The sequence below is a fragment of the Jaculus jaculus genome, chromosome 12, assembly GCF_020740685.1.
Source record: "Jaculus jaculus isolate mJacJac1 chromosome 12, mJacJac1.mat.Y.cur, whole genome shotgun sequence".
Taxonomy (NCBI): Eukaryota; Metazoa; Chordata; class Mammalia; order Rodentia; family Dipodidae; genus Jaculus; species Jaculus jaculus.
Window position 1 is genome coordinate 64,709,395 of NC_059113.1, and position 25,914 is coordinate 64,735,308.

General features: G+C 42.3%; 1 protein-coding gene across 8 annotated transcripts in view; it reads left to right on the forward strand.

Moving 5' to 3' along the window:
- The first annotated feature begins 3,362 nt into the window (after positions 1-3,362).
- Positions 3,363-25,914, forward strand: part of Ntrk2 (neurotrophic receptor tyrosine kinase 2) — a 426,243-nt gene continuing 403,691 nt past the window's right edge. For 2 of the 8 annotated variants that reach the window (XM_004667008.2, XM_004667009.2), the window contains exons 1-2: positions 3,830-4,381; positions 4,858-5,448. In XM_004667008.2, coding sequence (XP_004667065.1) covers positions 5,237-5,448 — 212 coding nt within the window. In that variant the 5' untranslated portion in view covers positions 3,830-4,381; positions 4,858-5,236. Of the gene's footprint in view, positions 3,614-3,827; positions 4,382-4,517; positions 4,648-4,857; positions 5,449-25,914 lie in introns of those variants that run through there. The other 6 variants (XM_045131575.1, XM_045131576.1, XM_004667007.2 and 3 more) reach the window with 6 other exon arrangements.

Consider the following 25,914-nt stretch of genomic DNA (forward strand, 5'->3'; position numbering starts at 1 on the left):
ATGATTTCCTTTCTTCTGCTTTGTGTTAATTTGCTCTTCCTTTCTTGCTATCTTAACCTGGAAGCTGGGGTCATTTGGGTAGAGACTTTGTTCTCTTGCAATGTCGGTATTAAGTGCTACAAAACCCTTCCTAAGAGGGGTTTACTGACACCCCCAAAATTTTGACGGTGACTTCAACTTCACCCTTGATTTTTTTTTCTTTTTTTTCCTCATCTTTTCAGGACTTGTTTCCTTGGCATCAAGTAGTCTTACTCTCTGAGCACTGCTGAATTCTTGAGGGACCATCTATGAGCTCTGGGATTCTCTTTCCATGTAGTAGACTGAAATATGCTTTTAGGTTGGGTTCTTGCCTTCCCTTTCATCTGAGACAGGGTCTTTCACCACTCTTCAAGGATAATTGCCCCCCTCACCTGAGAAAGAAATTCTCACCTCCCTTCTCTCCATAGGAAGACAGATTGCAGAAACTCACCACTGCTTCTGGCTTTTATGTGAGGTTCAAACTTGGGACCCAGGTTTGCATAGGAAGTGTTTTATTCACTGATCTCCTCAGCCATTATTTATTTATTTATTTGAGCAAGCTCAATAGACTAGTCTTTTTTCATGTGTGTGTGTATGAGAGAGGGGAGAGAAAGAGAGAGATATGGAGGGAGAGAGGGAGGGAAAGAGAGGGAGAAGAAGAAGAAGAAGGAAGGAAAAGAAGAGGGGGAGGAGGAGAAGGAGGAGAAGAGAATGAGAATGAGAGAAAGGATTGGTGTGCCAGGGCCACCAGCCACTGCAATCAAACTCCAGATGTGTGAGACACTTGTGCACATGTATGATGTTGTGCGATAGCGTCATTGTGCATCTGGCTTATGTGGGATTTGGAGAGTGGTACATGAGTCCTTAGGCTTTGTAGGCAAGTGCCTTAACTGCCATCTCTCTATCCCCAGCCATTTTATCTTTTTAGACAGATGGGGAGAAAGTGAATGAGAGAGAGAGAGAGAATGGGCTCACCAGGGATTCTAGCCACTGCAAACGAACTCCAGATATGTGCCATCTTATGCATCTGGCTTACATGGGACCTGGAAAATAGAACTTTGGTCCTTAGGCTTTGCAGGCAAGTGTCTTACCCACTAAGCCATCTCTCCAGCAACAACCCCTGGCCAGAATTGTTTTTACAAATTTATTTAATTAACAAAACTTTCCAAGAAACTGTGTGATACAGCTTAAAGCAGGCCGGAGTCTGCAACACTTACTCTCCCACTGCAGATTGAAGGAACCAAGGATAATCATCTCCTTTCCATATTATCCATCAAAAAAGGCTCATCTGATAGCTGGAGAGATGGGTTAGTGGTTAAGATGTTTGCCTGTAAAGCCAAAGGATTGCGGTGTGAATCTGCAGGACCCATGTAAGCCAGATGCACAAGAGGGTTCATGCATCTGGAGTTCATTTGCAGTGGCTGCAGCCCTGGCATCATGCCCACCCCCCCTTCTCTCTTTTTTTCTCAAATAAATAAAATTAAAAATAAAAGGTTCATCGTTTCTGAGAAATCCATGGTCCAAGGAACTCTGGAATAATCTCTGCTAAACAGACTGTAGATCTTAAAAGTTGATAGTGATTTTTAAGTCTGTAAACTCAGAAACAGTTAATGAATGTCTATATGTTTTATTAGAGTCCATCACACCATCAATACAGCTTGAATAAAAGGGAGCTCGTTTGGTCATGGGCTAGAAGATATCTGTCCTAGAGGTGGGAAAATATAAGGTTTTAAGGACTCTGAAAACTCAAGGCAAAGAGAAGATTCAGATTGTGGAGGGAGAGGGACTTGCGGTGTTAGAGGTTAAGAAAGCCCTCCTTCGATTTGGTTCCCTTCCTTAATAAAGTTTCCATTCTACTATGAGACAAAGCAATAAACATAATAAGTGGATTTCTTTTTTTTTTTTTCCCAGGTAGTGTCTTACACCCTGACAGGAAACTCACTCTGTAGCGCAGGCTGGCGAGGAACTCACAGTGATCCTCCTAACCTCAGCCTCCTGAGTGCTGAGACTAAAGGTGCACATCACCACACCCAGCCCGGGAAACCTCACAAGTCTTCAATGCTTACATAGTATAATGTATTACGGGCAAAGTAACAGGAGTGCAAGGAAAGACTGGTGTGCAGTGGGGCTTGACCATCTCAATGTAATAGGAACATGCACCTATTCTACAAGTCTTGACCATTTCAATGTAATAGGAACATGCACCTATTCTACAAGTCTTGACCATCTCAATGTAATAGGAACATGCACCTATTCTACAAGTCTTGACCATCTAAATGTAATAGGAACATGCACCTATTCTACAAATCTTGCCACACTGCAGCGTTAATTTGACTCTTCTGGTGCACACTTGTCTGATGACCACTTGTCTAATGACGTTGCAGTCACTAGGGCAAAACGTGGGCCGTTTCTGAGAAAAATGTGTTGGGGGAATGAACCATGACACAGACCCCACCTGCCTGTATTTTAAGGGTTTCTCCGCTTAAAAAATACTGGTAAGACAAGGAGGCTTCGCTGAGTCACCTGAACCCTGCCATTGGGTTTCTCTTCCTTGGCATGGCCTTACCCAGCAGAGGAAGGTGGCCTACCTAGTCCAGGAACTAGTCTGTGGTTCAGCTGGTGTTCAGCCTTCCAGAAAAGTGATGGTGGTGAGACCTTCCCAGCCTACAGTGAGCGGTCTCCCAAGGATTGTCCTTCTTACACTCAGCGATCCCTCTATATAGAAGCTTTGGCAGTATTTAAAGCGTCCTTGAGACTCATTCTCCCTAACATTTTCTCCTTGCTTCACATCCTTGGCCTCTCCAGACAGATCGGGGCCCATCCATACTTGGGTCCAGACTTCAGCGCAGGGTCTTGTGGAGTACAGAGGCCTGTTCCCAGGCTGGAGCTCCGCAGGAACCGGCTGCGTCTCTGGCGCCCGAGCCTCCTCCCCCCCCCCCCAAAAAAAAATGCCTGGTGCGCGGGTAGCCGCGGGTGGGAGCCGCGCCGCGCCGGCGCCGTCTGTCCGCGCGGGGGCAGCAGAGCCCTCGGCACCGAGAGGCACTGCGGCGGGATACCAGCTGCAGCCCGAGACTGCGGAGGGGCGGCCCGCGGCCCGGCCAGCGCCAAGCCGCGCGGCTAGTGCCCGCAGCCCTCCTTCAGCTGCACCAGCACAACAGTTACGGTTTGTCGTCAGGTGTCCCCAGTGAGACCCCGGCGCCGTCCCAGCAACCCTCCCGGCAGCCGGCGGCGCGGACGGACACGCGCGCGCGCTCGCCGGTACCGGGCCGGGCAGCAGTGGGGCCGCCCGCTCCGACGCGGCTGCGTTCTGCACGTTAAAGAACGGGAGAAAATGACCGCACCGCACAGGCGGGCCGAGGCTGCTGCCTCGCGGGCCGAGAACCCCGGCCGCGGCCGCGCTCCCGGCCCTTCTCAGCTCCCTTCCCGCAGGCTGTAGTAGCAGAAAACCGCAGGAACAAGACCCGCTACAGAGCTAGACCTGTGTGGAAACGCCCCCACCCCCGCCAAAGCAGCGGCGGGAAGACCCTCCCAAAGCACAGTCCTCAGATAGGTGGTCTGGAACGGGGTCCGAGCGCGCTCGGGACGGGAGCCTTAGGTACCGAGGCAGAGCGCATCTTGGCGTTTATCTGTGAGGGGCTGTCTCGCCATCACGGCTTGCTGGGGAAGCTTGCGGTCTCCTTTAGGCTGGGTGGGAAGGGAGGGGAAAGGAAGGGAGGGTTCCCATAATAAGAAGCAGCGCTATTTTTTTTTTTTTCCCCAGCGCGGAACCAAGCCAGGTTTCCATTTCAGAAAAGGAGCTAATCCTGTGATTGTAGAGGGGATGGTGGTAGAATCAGGGTTCTGGAGGCGCCCAGCAGCCGAGCGGCCCATCCCGGAGGTACCTGAATCTGAACGAGGGCGCACACGGGCACACACGCACACACCTTGGCTGTGCAGACGCGCGCGCGTGTGTGCGTGCGTGTGTGCGCGAGTGTGAACTCCCACATGCTGCTGCTGTCTGCTTCTGGCCAGTGGCACCGCACCAGAGCCGCCGCCGCCTCCTCCTCGCCCCCAGATTCCCTCCCCTCTGCGTCGCTTTTGTCTGGAGGGTGTTATGCGTTTGTGTGTGGATCAGCGTGTGTGTTTTTGGATTTCAGACTAATTTTCTGGAGTTTCTGCCCCAGCTCTGCGTCAGCCCTCACGTCACTTCAGCAGCAGTAGCAGAGGCAGCGGCGGCGGCGGCGGTGGCGGTGGCGGCGGGTCCGGGGAGCTGGTTGGAGCCGGAGCCCCGAGGCTCCTTCGCTCTCACTCGCTTCGCTCCAAGCCGGGTGACCAGAGGAGCCAAGGCCGGGCGCTGCGGCGGGCCTGAGGCGCTGGAAGACCGGTGAGCCTCTTGCACGGCGCCCTCCTAGCCCCGAGCCCTCCGGGTTTACCCCGGGCGGCCGCAGTTGCTCCCCAGGTGGGAAGTGCCGCGCCACCTGCCCCCGTCCCCCACGCCCAACCTCCGGGATGGATTCTGCAGCATCACTGGAGGCCATCGCCACTGCAGTCTTCCAATCCTCTCTAAAGGGTCTTTCGCCTCGTCTATGCCATAGAATCCTGGCTCAGGGACCCGTTCACTACCTTTCCTTCCTCTGCCTCGAGCTTGAGGTAGACAGAAGTCATATTGGTGGCCCCACGGCGTCATTGCCATGGTGGGGCAAGTTGAATCCCAGGCCAGTGCTAGGCATTACACTGGTACCTGCTATCTCAGGGCTAGGATCGGGTGGGGGTGATCAGAGTGCCAAGCGAGTATAGTCAGGGTCGCGGTGTCCATATGGGGTGCTGCATTCTGTCTCACCCATGTCTGTTTGTCCTCAGCCCTGAAGTGCACACCTGAGCCCCGTGCAGGTGCAACGAGGAGGACTCTGACACCCCAACGGTCCCGGAAGCGCCGCTGACCTGTGACCGGTGTGCGGGGCCATGCAGCAAAGGCCCCTGTGCAGTCCCGAGCAACCGCAGCGCCCCCTGTGAAGTGGCCTGCGATGTCCCGGCCTCTGTGACCAGTGAGTCCCTCCGGAATCCGCTCAGCCCCAGACACTCGGCTTTGGTCACGCTAGGCTTTGCGCGCGGCGGCCAGCACCCCAGGCATCCGGGAGTCGCGAGGGCTTAGGGCAAGGAGAAGGCCTCCCTACCCCGGCGGGGGAAACCGGCTGGTGCCACGCGGGACACTCACTCCGACTGCCAGTGGTGGCAAGGAATGTCATCCTGGACGAGGTGGCATGCACCCGACATGGCGCGGCTCTGGGGCTTCTGCTGGCTGCTTGTTGGCTTCTGGAGGGCCTCTCTCGCCTGCCCAGCGTCCTGCAAATGCAGCGCTTCTCGGATTTGGTGCAATGAGCCTTCTCCTGGCATCGTGGCGTTTCCGAGGTTGGAGCCTAACAGCGCAGACTCTGAGAACATCTCCGAAATGTAAGTTCCTCCAGCTTTTCTCCACTCCTGGACCCTAGGACTCCATCTGGGCAGGTAGATTTGCCAGAATGTGGATGCTGTTCCAAGCATGATAAGAATGCAGGGATAGGCCATCTGTCACTTACCTGTCTGTTTCATTGGCTTGAGGCTATCCAAGCAGGTCCAAATGTGACATTTAAAAATAAGGTGTATATATATGTGTGTTTATATATATATATATACATACACATACATAATCAGCCATGCATTTTGCATTTTGTACCCCAGTGTTCTGATGGAAGTATTTAGGCAATCCATATCTAGTTTTGGACGTGTTTGTTTGGTAAAATACTGTGTATATGTTGTGAGTAGTTCCAGTAATATTTATTAGAAAGGAGGTTAAAATAATTAACTTTCAGAAATATGTCGAAGGAAGTGAGAGTATGTTTCTCAACATCTTGGAGTTACCCAGTCTCCCTTTCCATCTAATCTATCAGACTTTGCCTTCTGCTAAACGATGTGATGCATAAAAGTTCTCAAAAGAGAAAATGTGATTGTTGGATGCTTAAAAGCTTAGTCTGATTTAATTTGGACTTGACTTCTCAGAGATGCGATTTTAAGATTATAAGTCTTAATTGGATTATAAATTTAATTGTCCATTGAACAATTCCCCAGGACTAGACTGGATGATAAAGTAGTATGTAGTACCTTCATGAAGGCAAGCCTTGGACCTATGTGCCCTGGAAAGGTAACAGCTTGTCCCAGCTTGATGGAGAAGCATAGCGATATGCTTCTGTCCTCCCTTCTGGATGGTGACAATGATCCTGCTAAGCAGGAACTCACCAATCAGTTCCCTAGTATTCTGAGGTCACCTGGATTGGAGGCACTGTAGCGTTTCTTTCCTAGCAATTTGGCCATTTTATATCTTTCATAAACATATTTTATTCATCCATTAAGAGGACTGTAAGGCAGGTTTCTCCTGGTGATCTCCACAATGTTTGACACTGAGAGAGACAGCCTGAACTGAAAGTAGGGCTCAGGCTGTGGCCTTCTGTTCGACTGAGTGCGCATGTGTCTCCCCTCACCCCCACAAAGCAACCATGTTTCTGCCAACATAGTGGATGGAGATAACCTGTTTTTGGCTTTTTTTATTTTTTTATTTTTTACTTAATGTAAGTAAGAGCCCCTTCTAGTCTTGCTGCCTGTTCTGCCTCAATGCTCTTGTAGGGTTTAGGCAAAAGGAAATGACAACAGTGACAAGGAGAGTGTGAAGGCCTGGCAAAGCTGAGCTGTGCCGGGAGCAGCCAAAGGTAGACCTGAGCCCAGAGCACAAAGATTTCAGTCTTTTGGCAGAGAGAGCAGTGGTCCAGTGTCAGGGGCTGGTGGGGAGGGCCCAGCATGCTCTAGAGCAGTCCAGTGGCAGGGGTGGGTAGGGGTAGGGAGGGCCTAGTATGCTCCCCAGTAGCCCAGGAGAAGGGGAGGGTGGGAAGGGCCCAGCCATGCTCTCCTTGGACTGGGCTAGTCCGAAGAATCTGTGACCTTTTGTCAGAATTCTTATTCAGACATGGTGTCTGTGGTCAGTTGGAGGAGGCTATAGGAAACTTAAGGCACTTCATATGTTTGGAGATCAGGAAAGGACATTTATATAGATAGATATTGTTGCTTTTCCCTTCACAATTTTGAAGTCTGTTTTAAATAATAGACAATCAAGAAGAAATGAGATGCAACATATGATTTTGACTTTAATATTTTAAGGCTATCAGCTGAGAAAAAAATGCTTTTAAATTAAAAAATATATTATTCTAACCTTTAAGGTCTTGCTGCCTGATGTGTGTATGAAATCGACAGATTGGGTAGAGCTTTCCTACATTGGTCCTTATTGGCTTGATTCTTCTTTTTATCTTATAGCAGGTTACTAGTTTTTAAAATATTTACCAAAGCTTGTTCAAAGTCATTCATTCCATCATGGAAGTTCCAGTTTCTAGTCTATTTTTCTTCTCTTTTTGATTTGAAGACATTAGTATTAGGAAGCTAAGAGGTGTGTGGAGCTGAGACTTCAGGATGGGGAATGAGGATTGTAATATTAGTCAGATTGGGGAGATATGAAGTCTGGGAAAAGGTACGTTGTCAACTCTGTCCCTCCGTTTTGTCCCAGTCAAGTCAGCTAGTAACCTGATATATTTTTTTCAGTAAAATGCAATGCTTGTTTAGAAAGCACTCAAATAACTATTTTGAATTCTACCTTTTGATCTGAAAATGACATCAGCAAATGAATTTGTTCCATCCTCAATCTTGCATGAGAACATCTGTGCTCTTTCACTTTCAAATTCTTATTTATTTGAACAGAGTCACAGTCCCAGCCAGTGTACACTAGCTATAGTCACAGTCAATTTTTTTTAGAAAATTTTTTTTCTGTTAGATCAAGTGGTATCCCTAAAATAACCTGGTTAGAGTCCTAGTTCATTGGAGCACCCTTGGGTTAGAGTCCTAGCATCCTAGTTCACTAGAAGCCCCTGACAGCAGGAGTAATATACATAATCAGTCACTAGAACTTGCTCAAATAACAACCTATCATACCTATCAATCATTTAAAATCTGTGTATCTTTTTTTTTTTTTTTTAATTTTTGAGGTAGGGTCTCACTCTAACCCAGGCTGACCTGGAATTCACTATGTAATCTCAGGGTGGCCTGAAACTCATAGCGATTCTCCAACCTCTGCCTCCCAAGTGCTGGGACTAAAGACGTATGCCATCACACCTGGCTCTGTGTATCTTTTAGTATCTATATATTAATTACTCTTTCCCTTATGGTTCAGAGAGATCCAGTGGCAGAATATAAAAATGCATGCATAGGTTAATGAGTAATTAGGATACTATGTTTGCATACATAATTTGAAGTTATGCTGATATGGTTGTTGTCAGGGTCATTATTCAAACCTATTTTATTAAAAAGCACATCATAGTGTTTTCCTATGAAGGTGAATATCTAGACTGTATCTTTCTTTCTATAGACATTTAAGGCCTGCTCAGCATCGTACTAGTGGAAGCTCCCAATACTTAGAAGTGGTTATGCCACAGCTGTGTCAAGGTAAATCATAAAACTATACCGATGACACGTATCAGTGGAATGATGTATCTGACCATTTAAATTCCCATTGAATCAAGTATTCAATTCCATTGAATCATCCATGTGATAATGAAGGACATGGTCAAAATAAGTTTACCATCTTAACCATTTTCCAAAGTACAAAATATGAATGTAACTGGTCATGTATTTTTATATTATATATGTTTATGAAAACCAATAGAAATCTATTTTCTGAACTTCTCTGGTGGCATTTTCTGATTTAGGGTTAGTATTTAGAAACAAGTTTAATATTTCTTTCTCTAAGTACAACATAAATAGAATTTGCAGCTTCTACTGCCAGATCAAAGTTATGCAATTTATTATTGGCCTGGCTAAGTAGCAGTAATATTATACCATTAATGCATTAATTTTGGCCCTGTCACCTTAATAAACTTTGCCACCACTGCAATTAATTTTGCTTTAAATATCCCCGCAGTCACAAGGATTCAGCCAAAGGCATCAGTTTTCATTACTATGATATTTATGCCTCAGCTTCTTCATTGTGGTTCTACAACTTTGAGTTATACTTTTTACATCTAAGAACCAGGCATTTCCATTCTGAGTGTGGTTGCATAAATCATACTGTACTTGTTAATAAACAGTTTGATTTGCATCATTCCTTTAATACAACTATCAAGCTGAAGTTCAAAACACACTGTGCATAGTAGAGCTAATTACAGACCATCTCAGTACAACCATTTGGAATATTTTTTAGTTTCATATTTTCATTCTCTGCAGCATGGAAATTTTTGTTACATTGGGTAAAACAATAGAAAAGCCCTGTGGCCCTTTTCACCCTACTTTGTCCCACCTCACATCATTGGCTATACAGGAAAATGTATTTAGTTTTTTTGTTTTTTTTCTCCTCTGAAAAGTGATATATCCTTATGGGAATTCAGAGTGCTAGAATTAAGAGAGGAGCCTGGGTTATATGTTGTTACAAGCAAGTAGAGGGTAGGTTGAAACAATGTGATTGTGGCTTTCTCCTGAGTTTAATTTTGCTTAAGGTCTCTTACCATTTCTACCCTTTAAACCATTATTTTTGTATTTTGTTCAATATTCTCTTCTGAAGCTATTTTCTAAGCTAAAGATTTAGCTGCACCACTGAAGCCTGAGGCCTCTTTCTCCCAGGAACAGTTTGTATGGTCTCTTTGAATATATCTAGGTCATAGGCATATAAAATCTAAAGGTTTTGTTTAGCTGGAGAAGATAAATTAAGGGTTTTTTTTTCATTTGAATTTTTTTTGCCTCGAGTATCAAGCCAATTTCTTTATCTTGAACTTCTTTCTCATCTTGCCTGCTATAGAAAGAAACATTTTCAAACCATTACTGAATTTCATTACTAGTAAACTGACTCCTCCATTTCTCCAGAGCTGTTGGTAGGTTCAAAGACTATAAGGTAGAATGTTGGCATTGAATCTGTTCGTCCTGCCAGCAATGGTGAGCTCTTGTTTATTTCACTGTGTAGAATCCACAAGAAGATTCCAGAGAGAGATTATTTAGGAATAACAGAATTTTTTGTGCTCTCTCTCTCCCCCACCCCTCTGTATGTATGTGTGTGTTGTAATAGTAAGAGAGAGAGTTTCATGAATCTTGGATTATTAATAGTTAATAAATCATTTTCATAATCTACTTGATCAAGCTATTTTAAAACATAATCCCCACCATGTGGTCCCAGTGGCAAAGAGACCTGAGCTCTGCAGTAGCCTGATAATTTTAGCTGTGCATTTGATTGCTGATCTATATCTAATAAAAAGGCAAGGACCTCACATAATCAGGATTCCTTCTTTCCACTTACTTTGCTCTTTGGAGTGTCCAAGAGACTGGGAAGTCACAAATATTGATCTGGAAAAAAGTGACTGGAGGCTTCTGAAGTTATAAAATCCCACCAAAGGAAAACTGCATAAATACTAAGTTCTTTCTTCAAATGTTTCAAATAAACATCATAGCAAAGTTGAGCTAGGAGATAGGAGATTCTATCCCAAACACATCACTAACTGCTTACCTGGTCTTGAGGCCTCTCACTTCAGGTTATTGTCTGCAAACTATAAAACTTCAGTTTTGATGTTCAGATAAATTTCTCTGAAAAAGCCCTGAAGCTGTAGATGGGGTTGTATGCTACAGTTTATATACCAGCTACAGACTAAGGAGATGGTACATGGTGCTCAGAGCCAGCAATGTGTGACTCTAAAGACCTCTTGCATTCATGTTGCATGGGCATGCTTCAGTGTCTGCTCTGAGCTCTCCCATACCAAGTCTTTTTAATTTTGTTTTGTTTATTTTTATTTATTTATGTGAGAGTGACAGAGAGAAGGAGGTGGTGGCAGGGAGAATGGGCACACCAGGGCTTCCAGCCACTGCGAATGAACTCCAGACACGTGCACCCCTTGTGCATCTGGCTAACGTGGGTCCTGGGGAATCAAGCCTCAAATTGGGTTCCTTAGGCTTCACAGGCAAGTGCTTAACCACTAAGCCATCTCTTCAGCCCCCAAGTCTTTTTAAATAGAAGCTGCTTCCAAGGCTGGTGAGACAGAAGTCCAGTAGTGCATGGCTGATGAACTAGACAGTTCAGAAGACTGACTACAGATCAAGCTCTTAGACCTGCTTCAACTTATTTGCAAAAATCTGTGGCCATGAAGAGAGTTGCCTAAGGCCTGTGTTGGTTATTCTTATTGTTGTGACCAAATACCTGACAAGAAGCAATTTAAGGAAAGAAAGGTTTATTTTAGCTCAAAGTCCATCATGGTGGAAAAGGAATGGCAGTAGGAGCTTATGGTCACCTTGTGCCAGCTATCTCCTTTCTGTATATTCCAAGACCACAGGCCATGACATGGTGCTGCCCATAGTTCTGGTGGGCTTTCCCACCTCAATTAACCTAATCAAGATAATCTTTCACATGCAGGCCCAGAAGATAGTTTTCTATGGGATTTTAGGCCCTGTGAAATTGGCAATCAATCAATATAAACCTTCACTGGCCATGAATCACTGGAAGCCTTGTGGGGACCAGTAGTTCCGTCTCTTCACATGCAAGAGAACACCATGGCATCTCCTTTAGGGGGCTTTCCTTGCCTTAGATGGAAGTCTAACTCCATCCTACCATTAGAGAATTTTAGCAATGGGAGGCAGGCTTGGGATAGCTAAAGCAGACCCATGACTTTGTGATGTGAACAAATTAAAATGTACACGAGCCACTGCTGATCCCAAAGCAATGACCTTACCTTCACACAAGAAGACATTCTGTTTAGTTTAATATGTGTGTGTGTGTGTGTGTGTGTGTGTGTGTGTTTCAAATGTCTTTTCTTTACATAGTTCATACTCAAAAGCTGCAAAGGAAAGTCTTCATGAGTTGGTAACAATGAATAAAGCTAACTAGGCCATCATGGTAGGTTGGCTCCGGGGTGGGGGCATAAAACACAGAGAAGAAGTCTTTGACTTAATTGAGGGTGATTATGTGAGTGGAAGAACCCATAGCCATTTATACAAAGTTTCCTAGCTCCCATAAAAGACCTATGGCCAGAGCACACTTCCTGATCCTTCTTTGACTTCCCTTTCTCCCCATTCTCTCCAAATACTCTAAGATTGGTGACTGAGCTCAGCAAAAGAACCAGTGAACAAGCCTTAGGATTCATTCATATACCATTTTGGTCTTGTAGTCTCAGGCAAGGAAGGTCTGGAAAGTAAACAAATAATCATAAATTAAGCAGCATGGTGGTGGGGGAGGTAGATTGTGCTTCATCTCATTTTTCCTCTCTGCCACTCCAGCTTCCTTTCATCTCCCTATGGTCTTTTGTACTGGTAACAGATATGCAGTTTGGTGCTTTCATAGCATCACATCTTCTCAAAGAGAATAAAATGGCTAATCACACACTATTTATAGTCCCTTTTTATTGTAAATAAAGGCTAATTATTTTTAAATACCTCACCCTTTCTAATCTTTACACATATACACATATCCCCAGAATGATATTTGTGTAGGTACCTTGTACCTATTAATATATAAAACTATGCTGAAACTCCACTCTTATGGAATCCTTTCAATTGAATTATGTGACTTATAAAACTTTTCTGGTAATGGGAGATTTACCTTCTTAAGTTACTCTTCTAATCACATTTAAATTATTCTGTTGATCTTGATTAGGACCTGCTAGAACATCTCTAAATGAAGTTAGCAAAGGTTAGCACACTAACCAAGCAGAAAACCTGGCTACTCAGACCCATTGTATCTATATTCTGATTCTTTCCTCACTTTGCAACATAAATGAAAACTTCAATTTAAACGAATGTATATTGGCATTTGGGTTTTAACAAACAAATATGATTTTAAAAGATAAGATAGGATACTCCAAGTCTTGTAATAGGAGTTGTTTCAACTTCATGTATATCAAAGTCCTTTGGAAATTATATGGAAATTGGGGTATCTTGGGTAAGTGATAATTTAGGAGTTAGGGTGCTAGATACAAATAGTCACAAATTTTCCAGTGAGTTAGTGGCCTCTGGGTTCTTGTCTTATAAATTCAATGAATGACATTCACAGACCACAGAAGGTGAAATTTAGAAAGATTTTTATTATAGAGTTTACAGAAGTTAAGAAAAGGCAGGCAGGCAGAGGTGTGGCCCAGGAGGAGAGTCTCAGAAAGGGGAAAACCTTCCTGGAGACCCTGATTGGGGTCTTTATGGGAGTTTACTTGATGAGGGCTAAATTGTTTAGGTGTCAAGGAACTACCAAGTTTCTGGTTAAGAGAGTTTATATTCCTAGGAAAGGAATTATCCTTCTTGGAAGGGAGGATTATCTCTTCTAGGAAAGAGGGAATCACTTTAGGAAAGAAGAGATAAGGAAAGACTAGACTCTTCTGACATACATGGCCTGTGGCAAAATGGAGGATGAGTACACCCCTTTGGGCAGAAAGAGGTAAGGAGACTCAGCTCCTCCACACAGGCTCAAGGATACTTTTCCTCTTTAGCCACTTTCAGGGGCCTTGTTGCTTCTAAACTGCCTAGCCAATTTCTGTCTCCTTTTCTTTATTCTGGCGTGGCTGAGTGGTTTGTGCCAGAATATGACTCCTGCTCAGTGTAGGACAGGCTGCCTGTCTTTCTGTATGATCTTGCCTTATTCATATGATTATGAGTGTGCCAGGGTATGGTTATGGGCCTGAAAACTCAACATGGTAACCTTTTAATTTCCTGGCAAGGTTTTATTAAAAAGTCATAATACAGCCAAACCAATCACCTTTCTTCAAAACTAACAAACTGTACTGGGTGTATCTTAGTGGTAAGAGGGTGTAACTAGCATGTTCAAGGCCGCAGGCTCAATCCACAGAACCACAAAGCTAGCCAACCATGTACCCACCCACTCATCCAAACAGAAACATCTCAGACAAACCAATAAGCCTCAGATACTATTTTTAATTGGCTCCTATTTCACTTCCAAGGTGTCTTTCTATTTCCTTGGACATAAGAAGGCCACTGAAGGTTTGATCCTCCCATGTGATGCTTCTCTTGAACCTCTGGTGCTATGATATGAATGTTTATGGGCCCTAACTGCACATGTCAAAACTCATTCCCTATGATTAGATCATAGGGGCAGAGCCTTTATGATTGCTATTAGTGCCGTATAAAAGAGGGCTTTGAAAACTCAGTTGTTTTTACTATGTGAAGATGTACACAAAGGTACCACGTGTGAGAAATTTTTTCTCACCAGACACTGAAACTTCTGATGCCTTGATCTTGAGCTTGCCAGCTTTTAGCACTGTGATAAGTAAACTTCTATTGTTTATAAATGACTAGGTCTAATGTATTTTGTTTATTACACACCTGGGCTTGCACTATTCCGTTGACATTCTATCTCTATTGTATTTCTGTGGTATTTCTTATCCACTCCTTCTGCTCCCAGCCCACAGATATATAGACATATAGTTTCAGGAAAAGGCATATTGATGGACTGTGAAGGAATCTTAGGTAGTGTATACTTTTCAGGTGAGTGCTCGGTGATTCCACTCCCATTACTCCAGCCAGACTCAGGCTGGATAATGTAATGGATAAAGAACTCTGGTGCACCTGAAGGAAGCTCTCAGCAGGAAGATTTGGGATTTGACACAGATTGAGTATGATTTGTCTTCAAAAGTTCTTGTGCTGGAAGCAGTAGTCCCTATTGCATTGTTATGAGAAGTGGTGAGACTTTAGAAGTGGGGACCTACTGAGAGGTGATTAGACCTTAAAAGTTCTACCCTCATGTCTTTCTGGAAGGATGGTGTTAGACTTTGGGAAAATGAGTTAGGTCTAATGGGTTTGGATTTGTTACCATGACAAATCTTGTATGTTATAAAGTGGGTCAATTTTCCTCTGTCTCCTTCTCATACATATCTGTCTGCTTGCTTCCTATTTACCTTCCACATTGTACTTATGAGGTTTTCACCAAAGGCCAAGCAGATGCCTGTGCATACTCTTGGCTCTACAGAACTACAAACTAATAAGCCTTTCTTTATCTAGTACCAACCTCAAGTCTTTTTGTATAGTGGCAAAAGATGTCTAAAACACGATTCATATTTAAACTTAGGATCTGGAATACCAAGTGATCACCTGGCCTCACCAGCCTGAACGGTGATTTTGCATGTGGGACCTACATAGACACTCATCCTTAGGAAACTATGGCTACAGATCAGTCAGATAACAGACTCTAGGGTTTCCTTTGGCTCTGAATTTACCCTTGTCCCAATAAAGCCTGCTGTGGTCATCTTTATGGCTAGAATTCTGACATGTAGGTTTTATGTAAGTCCATTTCCTTAGTTAAGCTCCCTGCTATGCGGAGCAACAGTTCCTCTATTGTTTCCAACTAACAGAATCAAGTTTTTATTTTTAGTTTTTCTGGGGACATTTTTCTTAAAGTGTACTATCTACCTGCAGTTGTAACAATTGTATCAGCTAGGTGTTTGTATCTGATCAAAACATGCACCCCTGAATGACTACTGACAATTCTTTTTGGATTATATCTGGTCCATTTCTGTGGGTGAGGCTCTGGAGGGTTCTTGACTCATCTTCCTGTTTTGTCCATCTTCAATGATAATAATGAAAGATGTCAGTCACCAAAACCAATGCTTGTGTTCCTGCTAATCACTTTCTTTTTGTTCTGGCTTGAAGAGTTTGGTACTTGTTTCTAGATTGTCATGGGGGCTGGCAGCCCCCACTGGGCAGCTTCTACTGCTGTTATTGAGGACACAGATACTATAGAGCAATAGAAACTGTACCAGACCAGGAACTCTTCTCCCTGGCAAAGCCATACTCCAGATTTGTCTGTGTTTTTGGTGTGTATACCTTGCCACCTACTCTTTCTATCTTAGTCTCTAGAAACCTTTGTGGGATCTACTCCTCTGTCCTAATATTGATTTTTTGGTAAAACTTGTCCTTGCTTCTTACTTCCTTCTTAGAGCATTTATCTGTTTTGGCCCTGGGTTTCTTATACTGCTACTCTTGGCTCCCTTGTGGGTCCTCCTTTTTCTGTTTCTCCCTTAAAAGTTGATGATCCTGAACTGTATATCCACAGCTTCTCTTCCTAGACTCATCCTGGGTACCCTGGCCTCATCCATGACTCGTGTGGCTCCTTCATGCTAATGAAATCCATATTTATGTTCTTAAAGACTTCCATTGTTCATCTTTGTACCCATATTCCCAACTCCTATGGATTTTTGATGTGTTATAGTGTGTCAGGCTCAGAAGTTATAAATTAAATTTATAACCATTGACCCTAACTGCAGTATCCCCCACTTTAAGGCGTTATATCATGGTCCATTTGGGAATACACACCAGAAACCTTGAATGAACCTTGAATCTCTTTAGTTGCTGCATTCACTCACCCATCAAATCTGGTCAGCTCAATTTCTTAAATATTTCCTACATGTGATCAATTTTAAAACATCTCTTCTTCCTATTTACTCCTCCCCTTCTTCAGATACCTATTGGGTTTTTCTCTGCCCAACATTGGCTAAGCATTGAATATGGTGAGGAAGACTGTCTCAGTATCTTCTTACCAAGCTTGTAGTCTGAGAGAAGTTAAGCAAAACTAATTCAATTTATATGACCATCATATTTTACTAAAAATGCTGCAATGCTTTCCTAGTTTAGATGCTCCCATGGCTTCCTAGTTCCCATCCCTCTTCTCATTCTCTGTACCCAATGCATCACTGTAACCAGAGTGGGAATAGAGTGGTCTTTTCAAAGTACCGATCTTTTCCTAGGACTCCTATGTCTCTTAAAAAAAAAAAAAAAGAAACAACAAACATCTAAAGTTGGTGCTTGTTTGTTTTCCAATATAAAACCAGGTTGTCATTGCATTGCTCTGTAAAGAGCCCGTGTTACTGTGACATAGGCCAGAATACATACAGTCTCTTTCATATACCAGCATATCTCTTGCTTTTCAAATGGAGATATTGATTTCATGCAGAGCAGGCAGGAGTCAGATTTAGTTACTGTTCTGCCATTGTGGTGTGCTCAGTAGACTTCATTTTATATATCTTATTTTTGTAACATTTCTTCTGAACTCATAAATAGGTTGTATGCCATTTTCTCTTTTCTTGCATGGCCTTCTCAAAATATACATATAATTCTTTTAAAATGTGCTAAGAAACATATAACATAAATTCTCCATTTTAAACATTTTTTAAAAAAAAATTATTAGCATTTTCCATGATTATAAAAAAATATCCCATGGAAATACCCTCCCCCCCCCACACTCTTCCCTTTGAAATTCCATTCTCCATCATATTACCTCCCCATTACAATCATTGTAATTACATATATACAATATCAACCTATTAAGTATCCTCCTCCCTTCCTTTCTTTTAGATATTCTGTCCTTTCCTTCATCCATTCTACTAGTGAGATTTTCTACAGAGTTTTTTATTTCATTAACTGTTTTCTTCATTGGTAGTAATTCTGACTGGTTTTTCTTTATTATTTCAATTTCCTTATTTATGTCTTGTATTGCCTTCTTTATTTCATGAAATTGGTGTCCTGCATCTTCTTTGATTCCATTGATTTCCTCTTTGAGTTCCTCTTTGACTCCTTTGATTTGTTCTCTGACTTCTTTGAACATATTTACTATCATTCTTTTGAAATCTTTCTCAGGCATTTCCTCTAACTCATTCTCACTGGAGGTCATTTCTGATGCACTAATACTTTTAGGTGGATTTATATTGTCTTGCTTTTTAGTGTTTTTTGTGTTATAATGTATATATTTTTGCATCTTGGATTAAGTTAATGCTTGAATTTTCTAGTTAGTTGGGTATTCTTTGCTGTGTCAATTCATTTGATGTTATATATTTTCAGAGTAGGAGCTTAAGGTGTTAGATGTGGCTCTTAAGACTCTCAGAGTATCTACAAATGTGCTCCTAGGGGTTGAGTTTCCCTGCTATGGGAGTATTCAAGTAGGTTGAGTCGAATAAAATAAAGGTAGATTCTAAAAGTTAACTAAACACTGTACACATCCAATCAAAAACAGCCCAAAGTATGTATGCAAGAGTAGTTATTATAACAACCAGATCCTCTATTAACAACGAGGTTAAGATTTCTAGTCTGTTGAGGGATCCAAGTCAGCTTGTGACCAAGTGAGACCCTTCCCTGGGGCAATCCCAGTTACCTTGGATGATTTTGGTCTCAATCAAGTTGCTGCCTGTGTCATCAGGCTGCTGTTGTGATTTCTGGAGCTGGGCACTGGCTTTTCCTGCGGGGCAACCTGAGCCTGGCAACCATGGCCCTGCAGATCAGCACTCCTGCTGCTGGAATTGCTGCTGCTAAAGCTGCCGCTGCTGGGTCTGTCGCTGCTGCTGCTGCCTCTGCTGCTGCTGTTGCTGCTGTAGCTGCCACTGCTGGAGCCACCACTGCTGCTGAAGCTGCTGCTGCTGGGTCCACTGCTGCTGCTTCCACTGAAGCTGCTGCTGCTGGATCTGCCGCTGCTGCCACTACTGGATCTGCTGCTGCTGTGGCTGCTGTTACCGGTGCGGGAGCCGCTGATGTTGCTGCCGGACGCTGCTCCTTCTTGGGTCCCGTTGTTGGCTCAAGTTGGCATGGCCAGATCCCGGGACTGCTGCTCTGTTTGCTGGAGCTGGGCTCAGGCGGTGGGGGAGGGGAGGGAGCTGCAGCTGCTCTAGTTCTCTTGCTGTTCCACGTGTACTTCTACCTCATGGTCTGATCCTCTGTTGCTCACTGCCTTTCTCCCTTCACATTTATTGAGTTGTGGAGAGCTCCAGTGTGGGTGGAAGCTCCCTCCACTTAGCTTTTCCTGTGGCTGGAGCAGAACCTGGTGGCTTTCTGGTGCGCCGCCACCACGGTTGGCGGAGCTGCCGAAGCAGCTTTTGCTGGCCTGTGTGGGCTCTGGTTGCTCTGGATCTCTTCTACTTCTCTGCTGCTGCTTCAATTTCCTATACACCTCACTTTTTAGTAAAAGTGTGTATTTTGCTGAGTGTTTTTGGTCTTTTTCCCCCCTAGGCTGCTTTGACGTGGTACCTATACCGCCATCTTAACCAGAAGTCCTTTAAACATTTTTAAATATACAGTTGGCATTGAGCACACTCATATGCTGACTTCCATCCCCACCACCGATCTCCAGAACTCTTCTTCATGCTACACTGGAAATATGTGCACTGAGCAATGTGTCCCCATACCTGCTCCCCTAGATTTTGGCAACTACCCTTCTGCTTTACTTTTGTCAGTATAAGTGCTCCAGATAGCTTAAAAGTGTGCTTTAAATAATGGTGTTTATGCCATGTATATATACACACACACACACACACACACACACACACACACACACACACATACATTACAGATTTGTTCAGGCCTTTAGATGAGTTTACATTTCCTTCCTACGAAATAGTTCCCCCTTATTATAGCCTTATGCAATATCAGTGATGCTTGGGATTCCTTTCCACTAGCATTTCTGTAGTTCACCTCCAAAGACAGCCACCTCTAGCCTTTTGTAACAATGACTAAAGTTAACATAAGGAAGTAAATATCTGCTCATAAAATTGGATAGGTCCTTTGCCTTTACTCCCATTGCTAAGCAACACTAGCTTAAAAAACTGCTGACATAAAAACAGACCCTTACAGAGATTTCAAACTTTACCATTTGAATAACATCCTTTCTTTAAACTCTGCCCCTGCGATACCTGATCTACCCTGAAACTGGTGCAGAGATCCCAAAATGTCTCTCTTTGTAGAGTGATTTGACCAGCCCAGAGCCCAAGAACTTTCAGCTGCAGTGTGCACTAACTCCACCCATTTGTGGCTTCTTCAGTGCAGGCTGTTCTTTGGCATTTCAGGAATCATCAATGACTCATTCATTTGCCTGAAATAATAGGGAAAGAGTAAAAAGCTATGTATATTTACACGTAAATTTGAGGTTAGAGATGTAGCTCTAATGGTGCTTGTCTACAATGCACAAATCCCTGGGTTCCATTGCTAGCACCACATAAAACTGGGCAAGTGGTACATGTCTATAATCCCAGCACTCAAGAGATGGAGGCAGACAGGATGATTAAAATTACAAAGTCATTCTCAGCTACATAATGGAATACATAAGACCCAGCCAAAAAAATCACATATATGTGTATGTGTATGTGTGTTTTACATATATAAATATGTATTTGTATAATTATCATTGCATCAGTTTCAAGAAAGCTGCATTTTTGGCAGCATTCATTCTAAAATATAAAAAATATATGAAATTATTTACTATCTAAGTTTTTGTGGGTGCATGATATGTATGATGTGTGTATTATGTATGAGTGTGTAAGTGTACCTACGCTATGGTGCATGTGTGTAAGTGAGAAGACACCCTTAAGTGTTGTTCTTCACCTCTACCTGTTAGAGGCATAGTCTCTTGTTGTTTACTACTGCATTGTCTATGGACCATGAACTTCCAAGAGATTCTCTGTTTCCCATCTTAACATAGTCAAGCTAAAACTTCATGTTTATATGTTCACATCTAGCTTTTTATGTGGATTTTGGGGATCCGAACTCAAGTACTTATGCTTGTATGCAAACACTTTATCTGAGGAAACTACATCTCTGCAGCATTTACTACCTAATTTCTTTATTTAATTTAATTTATTTATTTGAAAGAGAGAGAAAAAGAACTAGGCAGGGAGAAAGAGAGAGAGAGAGAGAGAGAGAGGGAGAGAGAGAGGGAGAGAGAGAAGGAAGGGCCAGGGCTTTCAACTGCTGCAAACAAACTCCAGATGCATGTGCCCCTTCATTCATCTGGCTTACATGGGTCCTGATAAATCAAACCTGTGTCCTTTAGCTTTTCAGGAAAGCACCTTAACCATTAAGCCATCACTCTAGCCCTATTTTATTTCATTTTTATATTTATTTATTTATTGATTTGAGTCAAAAAGAGGAAAGAAGGGAAAGAGAATATAGGCATTCCAGGGCCTCCAGCTGCTGCAAACAAGCTCCAGACATTTGTGCTTGTGCATCTGGCTTATGTGGGTCCTGGGGAATCAAACCTGGGTCCATCTCTCTAGCCCCTAATTTCTTGAATACAACTGTAAGGTTGTATTTTACCTGATAGCAATGAACTATTTATTGAATCAATGTTAGAAACATGACTTTTAGTTTGTCACTAGTAATTGGATATTTGATGGTAATTTTTAAATAAAGTTAGTAGGATAGAAATGTGAGGAAATAAAGGACGTAAATAGAAAGATCGGAGGTAGGCATGGTAGTGCACGCCTTTAATCCCAGCGGTCAGGAGGCAGAAGTAGGTAGATTGCTGTAAGTTTGAGGTCACTCTGAGACTACATAGTGAATTCCAGGTCAGTTTCAGCTAGTAAAGACCCTATCTTGAATAAAAAAAAAAAAAAAAGAAAAAGAAAAGATTAGAACTCCATCTATCCATGATGCTTGGAACAGTTGCAGTAATTGACCCTAATACTGTACTCAAGTTCCTGGGAGTGAAAGTAAAATTTGGTATTAGAAAGGACCATGCTTACTAACTCCACAGAGCTTGGCTTTGCCTGATACTCTAAGTCAAAAGGACTTTTTTTTTTTTTTTTTTTGCAGCAATAATCAACAATGGAGTGTATTGTTGTTGTTGTGGTGGTGGTGGTGATGTGTGTGTGTGATAAAACAGAAGTGGTTCATTAACCTTATTCTAAGAAAGCCAGAGAAAGCTGAGAGAAGTGACAAGGACCTCAGATATACAAGAAGGCTAAGGTGACCTGAGAATTTAATCTCCCAGTGTAGGCTAAACCATTGCGGCAGGCTTGCTCAGGAGTTAGACTCCAGATGCTTGAGGTTAGTTCCTCTGATCAAAGCCTGAGAAAATATTAGTCTTTAGGCCAGATCTGTGCCCCTTTCAAACCAGACAAGCAGATGGTGGGGCTGACATCTTTTCCAAAAAATGAGCATCCTGGCCTGCTCATCCAGGGCGAAGCCACTCTGTACTCATGTGAAGATAAGTTGCAGAGACATGCCGGCAGGCAGACTTAGTCATGCTGAGAAGCAGCTCTGTGACTTCCCCACAAATTGGACAACTGCTGGAGACCCAGAGCTCCATCCACAGGGTGGCAGAGAGGATTTTGGCTTAGAGAGTGTTAGGAACAGCTGTGACCAGGCAACTTCCTCAGCCATAGGAAAGCTCTTGCAGGCTCCTATGGTGCCTCCAGCTAGAGAAGACTGCTTTCCTTGTGCACCTGCCAGGATAAATTAGCTTCAGAGTGCACCACAAGTCACTGAAAGAGCTTATTTAGGCCTCTGGCAATTTCCTATTGAACTACTTATTCCAAATACAAATTTTGGCTTAAATATAAAGTTAAGTCACTTTCTTGAGGCTAGTTTAGTATTAGGACCATTTCTAACCTGGGGCTTTTTTTAATGAGGTAAAGCTTGCATGATACCATCTTTGGGATATGTTTTCCACTGGATGTGGTATATTACTGTGTCCTGTGAAAGACCCCAGATCTAATCTGAAACATATAATGATATTAAATGAATTAGTTGCAATTTCAAAAATTATCACTTTTTTCCCTCCTGGTGATTATATTTACCATTAAAGCAAGTGTCAAGTGAAATTTGGCTATATCTGTTTTTGTACATTTTCTTTTTTTTTTTAAATTTTTCTTAACATTTTCCATGATTACAAAATATATCCCATGGTAATTCCCTCCCTCTCCATCCCCACACTTTCCCATTTGAGATTCCATTCTCCATCGTATTACCTCCCCATTACAATCATTGTAATTACATATATACAATATCAACCTATTAAGTATCCTCCTCCCTTGTTATCTCATCCCTTTATGTCTCCTTTTCAACTTACTGGCCTCTGCTACTGAGTATTTTCATTCTCACACAGAAGCCCAATCATCTGTAGCTAGGATCCACATATGGGGGAGAACATGTGGCGCTTGGCTTTCTGGGCCTGGGTAACCTCACTTAGTATAATCCATTCCAGGTCCATCCATTTTTCTGCAAATTTCATAACTTCATTTTTCTATACCGCTGAGTAGAACTCCATTGTATAAATATGCCACATCTTCATTATCCATTCATCAGTTGAGGGACATCTAGGCTGGTTCCATTTCCCAGCTGTTATAAATTGAGCAGCAATAAACATGGTTGAGCACATACTTCTAGGGAAATGAGATGAGTCCTTTGGATATATGCCTAGGAGTGCTATAGCTGGGTCATATGGTAGATCAATCTCTAGCTGTTTTAGGAACCTCCACAGTTTTCCATAATGGCTGGACCAGATTGCATTCCCACCAGCAGTGTAGAAGGGTTCTTTTTTTTCCACATCCCTGCCAACATTTATGATCATTTGTTTTCATGATGGTGGCCAATCTGACAGGAGTGAGATGGAATCTCAATGTATTTTAATCTGCATTTCCCTGATGACTAGTGACGTAGAACATTTTTTTAGATGCTTATATGCCATTCATAATTCTTCCTTTGAGAATGCTCTATTTAGCTCCATAGCCCATTTTTTGATTGGCTTGTTTGATTCCTTATTCTTTAACTTTTTGAGTTCTTTGTATATCCTAGATATTAATCCTCTATCAGATATGTAGCTGGCGAAGATTTTTTCCCATTCTGTAGGTGCCACTTTGCTTTTTTTACTGTGTCCTTTGCAGTGCAAAATCTTTGTAATTTCATGAGGTCCCAGTGGTTAATCTGTGGTTTTATTGCCTGAGCAATTGGGGTTATATTCAGAAAGTCTTTGCAAGACCAATATGTTGAAGGGTTTCCCCTACTTTTTCCTCTAGCAGTTTCAGAGTTTCAGGTCTGATGTTAAGGTCTTTAATCCATTTGGACTTAATTCTTATGCATGGCAAGAGAGAAGAATCTATTTTCATCCTTCTGCAGATATATATCCAGTTTTCCCAACACCATTTGCTGAAGAGGCTGTCTCTTCTCCAATGAGTATTTTTGGCATTTTTATCGACTATCAGGTGGCTATAGCTACTTGGGCTTACATCTAGGTCCTCTATTCTGTTCCACTGATCTACATGTCTCTTTTTTGTGCCAGTACCATGCTGTTTTTGTTACTATGGCTTTGTAGTATAGGTTAAAATCAGGTATGGTGATACCACCAGCCTCATTTTTGTTGCTCAGTTTTATTTTAGATATTCGAGGTTTTTTGCGATTCCAAATGAATTTTTGGACTGTTTTTTCTATTTCCATGAAGAAAGCCTTTGGAATTTTGATAGGGATTGCATTAAATATGTAGATTGCTTTAGGTAAGATTGCCATTTTCACAATATTGATTCTTCCAATCCAGGAACAAGGGATGTTTCTCCACTTTCTAGTGTCTTCTGCAATTTCTCACTTGAGTGTTTTAAAGTTCTCATTGTAGAGATTCTTTACTTCCTTGGTTAGGTTTATTCCAAGGTACTTTATTTTTTTTTGATGCAACTGTGATTGGGAGTGATTCTCTGATTTCATCCTCTGTGTGTTTGTTGTTAGCATATATGAAGGCTACTGATTTCTGTGTATTTATTTTGTATCCTGCTACATTGCTGTAGGTTTTGATGAGCTCTTACAGTTTGCTAGTAGAGTCTTTAGGGTCCTTTATGTATAGAATCATGTCATCTGCAAATAATGATAACTTGATCTCTTCCTTTCCAATTTGTATCTCTTTTATGTGTGTCTCTTGCCTTATTGCTATGGCTAAGACTTCCAAATCTATATTAAATAAAAGTGGGGACAGTGGACACCCTTGTCTTGTTCCTGATTTTAGTGGGAAAGCTTCCAGTTTTTCCCCATTTAGTAATATGTTGGCTGTAGGCTTGTCATAAATAGCCTTTATTATATTGAGATATGTTCCTTCTATTCCCAGTCTCTGTAGGACTTTTATCATGAAGGGATGTTGGATTTTGTCAAATGCTTTCTCTGCGTTTAATGAGATGATCATGTGATTTTTGTCCTTCAACCCGTTTATGTAATGTATTACATTTATAGCTTTGCATATGTTGAACCCTCCCTGCATCTCTGGGATAAAGCCTACTTGGTCAGGGTGAATGATCTTTTTGATATACTCTTGTATTCTGTTTGCCAATATTTTGTTGAGAATTTTTGCATCTATATTCATGAGGGAGATTGGTCTGTTATTTTCTTTTTTTTGTTCTATCTTTGCCTGGTTTTGGTATCAGGGTGATGCTGGCCTCATAGAAGGAGTTTGGTAGAATTCCTTCTTTTTCTATTTCCTGGAAAAGCTTAAGAAGCAATGTTGATAGCTCTTCCTTAAAGGTCTGGTAAAATTCAGCAGTGAATCCATCTGGGCATGGATTTTTTTAGTTGGGAGAATATTGATAACAGTTCTGATCTCCTTGTTTGACACAGGTCTATTTAAGTGATTAATCTCATGTTGATTTAAATTAGGTAGGTCATAAAAATGAAGGAAATCATCCATTTCTGTCAGATTTTCATACTTTGTGTAGTATATGCTTTTATAGTATGTCCCTATGATCTTTTGAATTTCTCTGGAATCTGTTGTGATGTTACCTTTTTCATCTCTGATTTTATTAATTTGTGTCTCTTCTCTCTTTCTTTTGGTCAGATTTGCTAAGGGTTTATCAATCTTGTTTACCCTTTCAAAGAACCAACTCTTTGTTTCATTAATTCTTTGGATTGTTCTTTTTGTTCCTATTTCATTAATTTCTGCCCCAATCTTTATTATTTCTTCCAGTCTACTGATTTTTGGTTTGCCTTGTTCTTCTTTTTCCAAGGCTTTTAGGTAAAGCATTAGGTCGTTTACTTGCGACCTTTCTAATTTCTTAATATAGGCACTTAAGCCTATAAATTTACCTCTTAGAACTGCCTTCATTGTGTCCCAGAGATTTTGGTATGTTGTGTTCTCCTTATCACTTG